The 12881-nt window shown below is 34.0% G+C and overlaps 1 protein-coding gene across 1 annotated transcript in view; it reads right to left on the bottom strand.

Moving 5' to 3' along the window:
* LOC136034288 (dynein heavy chain, cytoplasmic-like) overlaps positions 1–12881 on the bottom strand; it is an 83118-nt gene that overhangs the window by 40005 nt on the left and 30232 nt on the right. The window contains exons 6-9 of the mRNA XM_065715427.1: positions 10794–11014; positions 7076–7197; positions 3462–3705; positions 356–664 (exon numbers count right to left, since the gene is read on the bottom strand). Coding sequence (XP_065571499.1) covers positions 356–664; positions 3462–3705; positions 7076–7197; positions 10794–11014 — 896 coding nt within the window. The remainder of the gene's footprint in view (positions 1–355; positions 665–3461; positions 3706–7075; positions 7198–10793; positions 11015–12881) is intronic.

Here is a 12881-nt window from a genome sequence, read left to right as displayed (position 1 = left end):
TTTATTCTACGCAGATGTTGCAGTAAACAACAAGATAAAAAAGAGGAATACTTATAAGATATTGGCAGAGATACTAGAAGAGCAAAAAGATGAGAAATTTCATTAAACCGACCTATCTCTCTCTGCTTTAATTTGTTTAGTTTCCATTATATATCTTTTTTTGCTTCTCTTCAAATTACTCAGTATTGAAATTCAGTGGCTTCAATTGGGGGAGGGGGGGAAGGCCATTGGTCTTCAAAGATTCTTTTACTCCCCTCTAGATTTTGGAAAATATATTTTTGCTCCCCCCCCCCCCTAATTCACACCGTTGAAATTACTATTTTTTTATTAATATTTTACGAGAAAAAAAATTCACCTTGAATTTTTCTTGAAGAGTCTCAATATCATCTTTAACTCTTTGAATCAAGTGAGTTTGATATTCACGAATCGCACCCATCACATGCGGACGAACAAAGAGGGCATTGAAACGGCTGAAGATACGAAACATCTCGTGAGCTGATTTAGCCTGACCTAATTGGTCTCGGAGTCTAGCAATTATGCGGGTTTCAACACGGTCAATTCGATCATCATACCGCTTGACAGCAGCTTCCCAGGATTCCGTTCCATCTCGTGTAATGTCCAAAACGTCAACCTCCTTGACATTTTCGTAGGCCAGCATTACCTCCTAAAATTGTCAATTATATTACAGAAGAGAACCAACAGGTGTTTCAAGGGAAAGCATCATGATTGGCAATTGAACAGGAAATACCAACGAGAAGAAAACAAGACAAAACAAAAGATCGATCTTTTCTTTTTCAATCTCAAACAGCAGTTTAAATATTCTGAAATTTGTGATGTTTTACGACTGTCAAGAACTTCCCCAAAGGCGACATATATTTTTAGTAAAGTAAATTCTTCAGTATTTATACTACACAACCTATTGCCAAGATTGTGGCGAACACCCCTTCTAAGAGCCATTTTCAAGCTACTGCCTTGAGAAAAATAGGATTTTATTTCAAAATTTCTAACTAATTCTTACATCTACTTCAATAATGTTGGAGAAATTTGAATATTTTAAGACACTGAACTTATGAATCTTAAAAACAAACCAAAAGGTCAGTTATGTCAAAATTGTTTCAAAGTGAAACTGTTTAAACCACCGTTTCGGCAAACTTATATACCAATTTTTCAGACCATTCCCGTATTTCAGTAAGCTGGATTTTATAATATTTTTTGTTATAAAGATTTGAGGGCTATTCTTTCTGTCGCCTGCATTTCAGTTAACATAAGTACTTTTTATGCAACCCGAAATCACTAGCAACTCAATTGTTATCAAAATGTATGATGCAAATTTTATTTGAAAAATATTTGGCAATTTAATCAAGAATGGATCCCTAAATTCGTTAATCATCTGAGCCCTTATCATTCGCTATCTAGTGTATTGTACAGTCAGTTTTAGTTGTCCATACTTTTTATCACTTTTTTTTCCTATTTTACAGTAATTTGTTCGATCACTTTTGAACATTTTAAGGGTAATAAATGAATTATTACTATTTTAGATAAAATAAAGTGGATTTTACAACAATGCCTAAATCTTCGTACTATGTATATTCACTAGTACACTCATATTTATTTTATTGTTGTTCGACTTGGACAAGTGTGTTCGACGTTCATTTCAGGTCTCTTCCTGTCTTGCAAGATGACACGATAAAATTTCGTCAAATAAACCCCATAGTGCCTACGTTAGGACGATTTATAATGTAAAAAAAAAGTGGTAATGTATGGTTCGTTTTAACTTGGTACTGTTAAGTCTCTATGTTTAATTTTGAATGATAATATTGGAATGCGTTATGCTATTATGTTTCTTTCTGGTAACTTCATTAATAATTATAAATAATACTACATGGTTACTATTGTTAGGATACCAATATCATCCTCATCATACTCGGAATTCTCTTTTCGTACCAAGGGTCCCAAAACTTGGTCCGAAGTTCCAAATCGATGTTTAGAGTACTGTCGAGCCTCATAATTTTGAAAATAGCTTTTAAAAAATGTGTAATATGATTTCTGGTCGTTGGTTGTTTTTTTCAATCTTATTTTCCTTTTCGGATAGTTCTACGCAAGATTACATGCCTTATTATTCCTATTCTTAGTTTTTTTCCCATCCCCCTTTGAACACAGTTTATTCATTTGCTAATTTTAGTAGTATTTTAACAATTATAAAAGAATGTATGTTAGTGTTCATGTTAACTTTTATATATATATATATATATATATATATATATATATATATATATATATATATATATATATATATATATATATATATATATATATATATATATATATATATACGTTTTTTGGAAGATTTTCGTCTTTTGGCAGATTTATTGATTTATTACTTTGGCAAGGTTATCGCCTTTGTTAATACATCTAAAGGCTAATTGACTTAGGGGGAAAAAAAATGCTAATTCAATAGAACATATATTGAAATAAAAATGAATAGAAGATATTCAGTAGCATACATTTCTTCTTTTTAAATTTAGTATAAATTTTAAGATAGCTAAAAAAAGCAAGCCTGTTTTCTGGGCCGTTATGCACTTGTTATATTTGCAGAGTCATAATTACTTCACAGGAACTAGTAACGATCAGCCAAGATTGAGGCAAAACATATTTCAATATCTGTAGCTAAAAGACCGGATGACATCATTTTATGTGATGTTATGAACCAAACCGTACCTTACATAATTCGTAACTGTCTGTAACACATATCAGCCAATAGATAATTTTTAAACTATGACATGATAGTATTGAGCAGGTTAATTTTCCTCGTAGACTTGCAATTAGAATTAACTCAATTAGTTTTCGGAAACTCACAAGAGAATAAGTGATTTTTCCTAGAGGTAAGTGACTATATATCATTAATAAAGACCATGTACCAAGCGAATAAGGCCTAGAAAACAGACTTGCGTTTATTTAGGCTTTTCTAAAATTTTATATTAAACTAAAAAAGCAGGAATGTATGCTTCTAATTATATATTTGTACAGATATAAAATCTCTCTAGAAATATATTATATCTCTATTAACCCTCTATTACATAAAGAACTCACTAGATGTCACCGCGCTTTTTTTCCTAAAGGCGAGTGACTATCTCGTGATGGAACTCCAAGGAAAAGTTTTACTTTTTTTTAACGAGAAGGGGCCACAACACTTTTTGCATGTCTTCAAGTACGCTCAGCTAGTTCAGCTATAAGCTGCAACAAAGAATATATATATATTTTTTTTTTTTTTTAATAAGTCTTTGGAGATAAAAATCGTTACTGTGAAGATAAAAAACCATTGTAAAGTTAAAAACCATTAGGCAAGTCCTTTCATTTTGACACTACAAAATATACTCAGTTTCTCGATTTATGTAAAAAGAAAAAATAGGGACACATGAATTAGGTTGGCAATTAGAATGATATAAGTTACAAATAAATACCTCAACTGGGTTATTGTCGGTCAAATCAAACAAGGGTTGTTCAACGGGAGATTGCTTATTGGCTTCAGGAGAAGCACGCTGATTTACAGAAGGACGTAGAACGCGAGTAATGACAGCGCAGAGTTGCTCGTGTTGCCGTCTAAACTTTCGCATTTCTTCAATACGTGTTTGAAGGCGCTTGTGTGCTGGTTGGATCCGCCATACCATCTTTATATGTTCATCCCGCTTCTTCTTAACAAGATCCCTAAATAGAAACATATTTAACATACACATACATGAATCTTCGGCAAGAAAGAGGGTCTAAAAAGGTCTCTCCAAGATTGTTACAAAAGAATAAGCCTCCCATCCAAAAAAAGATAAAAAAAAATATAAACCTAAAAACACTTGTTGATGCATCAAAGGAAAGAAAAAAAAAATTAATAATAACTAAAACATACCTTTGGATAGATCCCTGAGGTAGTCCGTAATTAATAAGGAAGTATTAAAACTTAGATCAAGGGATTTTTCTCTAGTCTTTTGTTGATTTTCAGTTATAGGATAAAATGCTGGATATTTCCATACATCACCTATTAATCTGTCATTAAAAAAAATCATGTTGACGATTGTCAACATGACATTTTGAGTAATTGGACTTGGCTTGCTTCTAAACATTCCCCCCCCCCCAAAGAAAAAACACAACATGCAATAGAATTATTTGTTTTTATCTGATATTTATTAAAGAATCCTTATTTATTAGTTATCATTTTAATTGTCACAAGAATTTCAGTCAGCTTTAAATTAGTTTCTCTGCAAAAAAAAGAGAGAGAGAAAGAGAGAGAGAGAGAGAAAAGGAATTACATTGAATGCTCCAGTCAAAATTTGTTTGACTATTCTCAATGTACAACCTTTTTTGGTAAGTAGACATAATATCATCATAAGTGATATTAACCTATCAGCCCCAACACCCTAATGAGAAAACCGTTATTAATTATACAAAATGCTTAAGTATATGAGAAGGTAACAGTGAGGGTGCTTTAGACAAGGGGTTGGAGGGACTTTACGTCTACTTTAATAACAAAGAATAACAATATCTGAAAGATTATGTTTCAAAAAGGTGCAACACACCTACCCTTTAAGAAAAAGTTGACAGAGGATGACGGAAGGATTGCGGGCCCTCATTGTGTCCCAGCTTGTTTTGAAACAAATCTAGACTTGGAGCGCAATTGCACCGAATTTGGACTTTGGTAGTTTTTACATATTGATTACCCGACAATTGCTGATGTGTACCATAACATTGAAGTTGTCAGTACCATGTACCATAACATGAAGTTATCACCACCTTTTCAATGATTAAAATAAAAAAAAACTGTTATCTCTTTTCGTTCAAAAGCTGACTTTTCAAATAACATAACTAAGAAAGGAGCAAAGACTAAGCTCTTAAACAATGATAAACTATTTAAATTTAGGAGGAATTCGTGATAGCATTCCCCTATCTCAGTCCCTCACGCCGAAAATAATAAACTCAAGCGAAAAGCCACTTGAATAGTATCTTGCAGCACTTTTTGACCCATGGGAAACTGCTATTACTTGGTTATCTTTAAATTTATTTGTTTATTATTATAAACAAAATGTTTTCACAATTGGGCCAGGGAACCGTCGCACATCGTCTGGTAATTTTTAATTTTAGTCTAATTCAAATTTGAAATTAGTGTCTTCTAGATTTCCTGCCAAAAAAGTGGCTCCCACTCAAGTCCCTATTCAGGGGGGGGGGGGGGGTTAAACCCACCTCCCCTGCAATTTTTGTTCGACTCATAAAAACGAAACAAAAATAAATATAAAAAAATTGTATGCGTTTTTTAAATATTTTTTATGGTACCCCCCTCCCCCCCCCCCCAAAAAAAAAAATCCTGTATGCGCCTTTGCTCTCACGTAAAAGCAGAAACATGGCTCGAAGAAACAAAAGCTTCCCGGTATAACTCCAAACAGTCTTCTTCAACAAAGGCTATAAAAACTTACTCCATGTAGTGACAGACCATCACCTCTGACTCAATTACAAGCAAAGACCATCCTTTGGTCCCATGCAAGAGTTATGTGTAGCTTTCCATAATGCCATCTCATAATCATCAATACAGTTTGAAGTCCCCACTTTCCGTAAAAATGGCAGAAAAACCCTCACTACTTGTTCATAATAAGCTTAAATCATTGGCATAAGAAGATTCAGAAAAAAAAATAACAAAAACAAAGAATTGGTCCCTCATCGCAATTTAAGTGAACCTGTTTTCGACATATTGTGGTTCCAGTGTTCAGATATGCGCAATATTGCCAATAATATAATTACTTCTTTATTCTTCTGACATTCTAATGTTTTAAATTGAACATTCCTGGGTGTTATATATTTCTTTTATTTTAAATTTGCCCTTAGCAATTACAACCTTCCGAGTGCAGGTCTCAGCTTGATATTGTGTCAGATTTTGGTTGTCTTTCGTTGGTGTTGAACAATCCTGTAACAGTACGCCCTCATTCAATTGCATGTTATAGTATCAATGAATACAATAGCCAACGGCTTCCACGACAAATGGCTGAAGCGGTTCTTAAAATTCAGCTGATAACAGTACGACATATGCGTTACGCAAATAGTTTCGTTCCCTCGTTCGTCAGTGATTCTCATCAGTGATTCTACAAATGGACCTGTTTTTGTTTATTATTCTTTTTATTTGTTGTTGTCTTTAAAGTTTTTCAATTTGATTTTTTTTCAGGAAGTTTGACTCTGTTTATGTTATTTCGAGTTTCATTACTTACTAAATATATTTTTTTGTTCAGTTGCGTATAAATTTGTATGACGATGGCTATGCTCTCATTATTATATGTCTAATGCCTCATCTTTTAATGTGACAAGAATTACCACTGATCGGAATGACCGTGCAACTCGTTCGATAATAAAAATCATGTGAGTTTGAGCTTTTCCCTTCTCGGGTTCATCTCTGACATTCCTTTTTTTGCATCGAATCTTAAAACACTTTTTAACGATTTCGTTTGGGCTATAGTTTTATCCATAGCTTCGGCCATTTAAAATCAAACGATAAATCTCTAGACACCTATAACACCTGTAGATCCCTGTAGTTAAATTATATAAATTATAAGTTAAGTTATATTTCTATGTTCTCTATAATTATTTTCTAGATTGATTAAAACATAAATCCGTACTGTGGGAGAGGTGCAAAGGACAGCAAATACATGATAATTTTAATTTATACTTCTTAGCAAGATTATAAACGATCCCTCTTTGAATTCACCAAAAATGGATTAAAGAAACATGTTGAAATCAAAAATTCTTTAAAAGATAGTAATAAGTAGGAGGATCTCCGTGTGTCTTCGCTGTCTTTGGCTGCGTTTTCACAGATAAGATTTTTTAATGGATCTAAAAACTTTAATACAAAGAGAAAGAACATAAATATTAAAAATATAAAAGTAGGATAAAAAAATGGAAGGAAAATAGCCGGAGCTGTAGATAAAGTAATGAGAACAACTTATAAAGCTGAACATTTAGACATCATGAAAAAAACAATAGCAATAGGTCAGATGTCCTATTTCGTCCTTTTTGTTTTCCTATAAGAATAACTGAATAAAACGAGTACCTGAGGATCCCTTGCAGTTTTTCATATTCGTCATCCCAGACAGAAAACAGTTCAACACACTGAGCCATTACCTTCTCAAAGTCTTCAAATGGTATCTGCATCAGGCGTCTGTTATTTAAAATCTATAAAATGACACTAAAATGAAACTTCCCGATTTTCGCATGATATTGGCATTTCTTTTCAATAAGAAATAAAGGCTTTTCCAAAACCAGTCAGAAACAGTGATAAATGCACTTTCAAGATTAAGGAAAAGAACTGATAGATCATGGCGATAGAAAAAATTACTACGTTATCCGCAAACATGATTTCTAAAATCATTTTTACAAATAATAAAAAAAAATAAAAATAACTGAAACATGCGCTAGGATAGACCCCCGAGGTACTCCATAATTAATAAGGAAGTATTAAAACTTGGATCAAGGTATTTTTCAACACTCTCCGGGAAGACAACATACAAAAAAGTTAAGAGCTTGTGATGAAAATCCATAGGATTAAAGTTAAGAAAGAATGATTTAAGGTGTCGAACGTCTTGGTGCTATCAATGAAAATCACTCCGGCATGCTGACCACCGTCACAAAAGAAATTTAGTGAAAGTTCATGCATTGTCAGTTCAGTTGATTTTCCTGTCATTAATCCATAGAGTAGAATGTATCAAGTAAGTAATTCTGTAATTGCCTAGTATCAATTTTTTCCACAATAGATCTTACAAAGACACAAGGAAAGTAAGGGAAATAGAGAAGACAATAAAGCACGAATTAGGGGATGTTAAAAGGGGAATTTACATAAAATTGTTAAAGATCTAGAAGATGCCACCAGACAATACTATAGTAAGGTATTCCGTTTGAATGTTCAAATATTGAGAGAAAGTAGTCAGTCTAGACTAGTTCCCAGTTTAAGATAGGAACAGGAATTCAAATAGTGAATGAGAAAGAGTCAAGCAGAGATGGGTATAACCTTTTGAGAAGAATTATCTCTAATAAAGTTGTTAGAAACTATATAGAAAAGAAGGAAAATATTTCGGATAATTTAGAAGTGAAGGATTATTTAGCAATAAGATGTCAGAGACGGTGCTAAAAGGGTTGAAAAATAAAAATGCGTTAGATTTTGACAACATAGTAAAATAGTCTTTAAAATATGGTGAATACAAAACTAGATATAAGATATTGAAACCTATAGATATGATTTTGAACAAAAGTAAGTGCTCTAAAGGCAATGCTTTAGCACTGCCAAATCTGCTCTAAATCAGTTTTACATCTAGTTAGAAAACATACATCAGGTCTGCCTTAAATTAACCCCGTGAAATAATTCCTAATAAACATTTGTTGCAATTCTGATTTATTTGGGAAGCAAAGAACTATGTAAACCCGAATTAAAAGTGTTATTGCTTTTTTTTTCTCAGGTTCAACAGAACTTATTGCAATTAATTACAATGACTTACTGAACAACCGTAGGCATTATGCTTTATCAGCGTTGACCCGAATTTTACACTTAGATTAATCAAACAATAAGTAAGGAACTTAAGGAACTGTAAGTAAGGAGCGACCCGGCTCAATAGTAACCGAAACTCTAAAAAATGGATTTTTGATACCAACAGATATATCAAAAGAATTGAATTTTTATGCTGATTTAATATACATATAAGTTTCATCAAGTTTAGTCTTGCCCATAAAAAGTTACAAGCCTGAGAAAATTTGCCTATTTTTCGAAAAAAAGAGTGAAACGCCCCCCAAAAGTCATAGAATGTTGAATGTTAATGAAAATCCCACTATCAGATTCAGCGTATCAGAGAACCATGCTGTAGAGATTTCAAGCTCCTATTTATCCTAAAATCACCCAATCAAAATTTTCAGATATGCATTTAGTTCAGCATAGTCGAAAAATCTAATAATTTTGTCTTTGAGGATGACTTAATCCCCCACAGTCTCCGGGGGAAAGGCTGCAAGTTATGGACTTTGCCCATTGTTTACGTATAGTATTGGTTATTGCAAAATATACAAACGTTTTCAGGGATATTTTTGTTTTAGTGGGGGAGGGGGGTTAGGGGTTACATGGGAGGATATTTCCTTGGAAGAATTTTTCATAGAAGAAAGGAATTTTCCATGAAGGGGGCACTGGATTTCCCTGTATTATTTAAAAAACAATCAGAAATTAATTAAAAAAAAAAAAATTCAACTGTAAGTAAGGAGCAACATTAAAACTTAAACGAACAGAAATGATTTGGCCTCTCGTCCATACCTTGCTCTTCATGCTGAAGTATTTTTTTTTAGTGCTTTCAAAGGATTTATTTATTCTAATTAAACGACCTTTCTTTTTCAGGGGCCATTCTTACAGAATTGGAACAAAATTCAAACTTCAGCGTAAAAAGCGAGGTATTCAGTTTGGGACGGGGGTCAGTGGCGTGACTCTGTAAGCTTAGCCAGAGTCGACCCAGCTCTACAGGGGCACATGGAGGAATCTGGGGAAGGTAAATAGGAAGGGTGTGCGAAAGCACACGATGGTTGGCCCCCAACCCCCCATTGCACTTCCTGGCTGAAGGGCCAAGAAACGGAGATGAGCACTGCCGGTAGGGACTGTAAAGTCTAATGCCGTATCCTTTACCTTTTTTTTTACCTTTATTAGGACCAAAAAATTTCAAACAACTTGAAACTTATACCTGTAAGGTCGTGCGCTAAGAGGATTACCATGCACAGTAACAACAAAAAAGATGAGAAAATTTTGATCTACTTGTAAATGGGTTCAAAAAAGGGCCCAAAAACTATTTTTTCCAGAACACTTGATAGCTGAACTTGCAACTACCTGTGCTCAGTAGACCTAAATGCAATAAAAAAAATAGGAGCACAGGCGCCTCGAAGGTGAGCAATTTTTTTCGATAGACTTGAAACTTTTGGATGGATCTCAAAGCATAAACAGGAGAATAAAAAAATAATTTCAGAGCCAACGCTCTGGCGTTGCCTTAGTAAACAGCCATTTGCCTTCATTGGGTTATTTTTTTCCCAGTCACTTTGTATGGAATGGGCAGAAGCAAAAGCTTGGAAGTTTCAATGGCCCTTTTAAAGACCAAAAGTGGTGGAAGGGCAACCCTTCTTTGTCGCATTGCCTCAGCCCCCTCAGCTCACCCCGCCCCCCCCCCTCAGAGTGTCGGGTCAAATTTCTAGATAACAATTTTCTAAGATAATTTAAGATCCAAGACACTACCCATTTGATCGCAGAACCCAAACTGCACGAACATATCATTGCTCACAAAAAGGATTCATTGTATAAAAAAAAATATAAAAAAAAAATAAAAAAAAAAAAAAAATTGGTCGATTGGCTCTCCAATCGACTCGAAACTTTCTGTTATCGTTTCTTTGAGTCGACGGAAACAAAATGTTTATTGGGGGATGGTATCCGAAATTAAGACCAAAATAGCTCCCCGATTTATAGTTGGGGAGGAAAGACTAGATTCCTGAAAAATGGCAAAACCGAACGAATGGCGAATGACGAGCACATGCAATTTGTAAAAAAAGATGATATTTTGGATATCTGACCCGGCAGCTCCTCCCCCCCTGATGTACCTTAAAGAATGGATTATTCGTTCAAAATAATCATAACCAGAACTCAAGGGATTTGACGAATCCCTAGAACTTGGAGATTTGACGGCTCATAACACAATGACTATCATTCATAAATCTCAAAATAATCGATTAAATAAAAAAAAAATAATCAAAATCAACGTTACCTTTAGCATTTGATTAGAAAGATCTCTCGATATGGCTTCGATAAGCCTCAAAGCTCTTTGAATAGGATACTTCGTGTTCCTGATTTTTCGAAGATGATTGAAGATTGCCACCAGAGATGATCGAACCTTTTCCAATTCAGAGCTAGACAAAAGTTCGTGTATGGGGAAGTCTTTCATCAGTGGATTATAGTCATTAACCATGGTCAAAGCTTGTTTAAGACCTAATTATTAAAGAAAAAAATTATAGTTACAAATTTAATATACAGAAAGATAGAACAAGAATTGGCAAGAATTATGTCTGTTAACTTCTCAATAGGTCACGCACACAGGCCTAAAGTCAAGGGAAGTAACAAAAATAGATCTTCGCCCTGATCAGGGGCAAGAAAGATGTTTCAGCCTCCTACCTCTACTCCTTTTGCCCAGAACGAGACTTCCTAAGGCGGAAATTAGTGTACTACATGGTTGGAACTATCAGAAGTAGATCCACAGGAAAACTTAGGGCCACGGAAGTTTGTTCAAGGAATTACGTCCATACCTCTCTTCTTTTTTCTTCTTTTTATTGAGAAGGTTGGCTTTAGTTTTTAACTGTAGGAATTTTGGAAAAAAAAGAATACCTTTTAAAGTTGGGCTTTGTATTCGACTCAAGCTTTGAAATCCGCCTTCTCGAAACCTTTGTGGTAAGTCATAGAAACCAAGCGAAAACCCTATATACACTTGTTTTCTCTAAATTTACAGGAGGTAAAAAAAAACTTCATACCCAATCGGATTTAAAACTACATAGGTCAGCCCTCCATATACAGCCAACTACTATTGACTAATCACGTCCGCGGCTGCACTCAGAACCTGATTAAGCACTTGCCTGAGCATTTGGTGAATATAATTATGAGGTAACCTCAGATAGATCACATTTTATAGAAAGTATGGGAACAATAGGCCCCAAATTGAAGCCTTTTCCTAAAAGATTCAAATTCAAACTTAAGACTCTGATAACTGGAATCGAATATAAATAAAACCGAGGCCATTCTTCTCACTGGAATATCCAGTATATGGGGTTCCTTCCTTAAAGGAAAAGTTTTCTTGTAGCACAAAATTTCAAAACATATTACTTAATTTCTTTCTTTCTTAAAAAAAAAAAAAAAAAAAAAAAAAAAAAAAAAAAAAAAAAAAAAAAAAAAAAAAATGTTTAGAACAATGAGCAAGTCCCTAAAGCTGGGGGCTCCAAGGTTGCAGCACAAACTTATTTGTTTATGTTTATTTACACAAGCAAAAGGTAGGTCCTGTCAAGCCAAACACATTATTTATTTATTTTTCAAGTACAAAGAGTTATAAACGAGTGAAGAAAAACTGAAGCAGGAATGATTGGCAATAAGCGAATAAACAAATTACCAAAAGGTAAAATTTCAGATCTTTCAATGAGGAAAGAAGATTTTTTCCCGCTTGCTGGTGCCATTTTATCGCAAAATATTTTCCTTGGACTTACTTCCCATAGTAATACACCTCCCACCCCCACCCACCACCCAAAAAAAAAACCGCAAATGTAGACACGTACTTGAATGTCAATCCTTTAAAATCATGAAAATCGAGTATAATTGTCCTAAATCAGTATACACTAACTACCTATTTGACAAATGGAATTCATTTTCAACTAAATTTGATATCTTAGAATTTCCGAGCTTCTTGATTTAGAATATAAGGCTATTATTGCGGTAGAGACGTCCAACAGACGTAAAGTATGTAGGGCCCAAAGTGCCTTAAAGGTCTTTATGATCCTACAATCACTAGAACTCATGAAGATCACTGCATGGGTATCTTAAATCAAAATACACTAAGCAGTATTTTTCACAAAAGTTATTTGATATCCAAAATAAATGGCGTTTAAAGTTTTCTGCGCTTGTTGATTGCAACCTAACATTAGTATTCACAAATCTTAATATATGCAATGCGATAAGGAATACAATGCTGTCTAAATCGTATCATTATAAGAGGGGTCCTTTGGACCATTACTCTCCCCCTTCATTGCACGAAAGTATTATAACCAGTACTGTTTTTTTTTCTCTAGCTCTCAGAAAAGAAAATTTTTCAATTAAA

Source organism: Artemia franciscana, chromosome 13, assembly GCF_032884065.1.
Source record: "Artemia franciscana chromosome 13, ASM3288406v1, whole genome shotgun sequence".
NCBI lineage: Eukaryota > Metazoa > Arthropoda > Branchiopoda > Anostraca > Artemiidae > Artemia > Artemia franciscana.
This window is presented reverse-complemented; position numbering and strand designations above follow the sequence as displayed.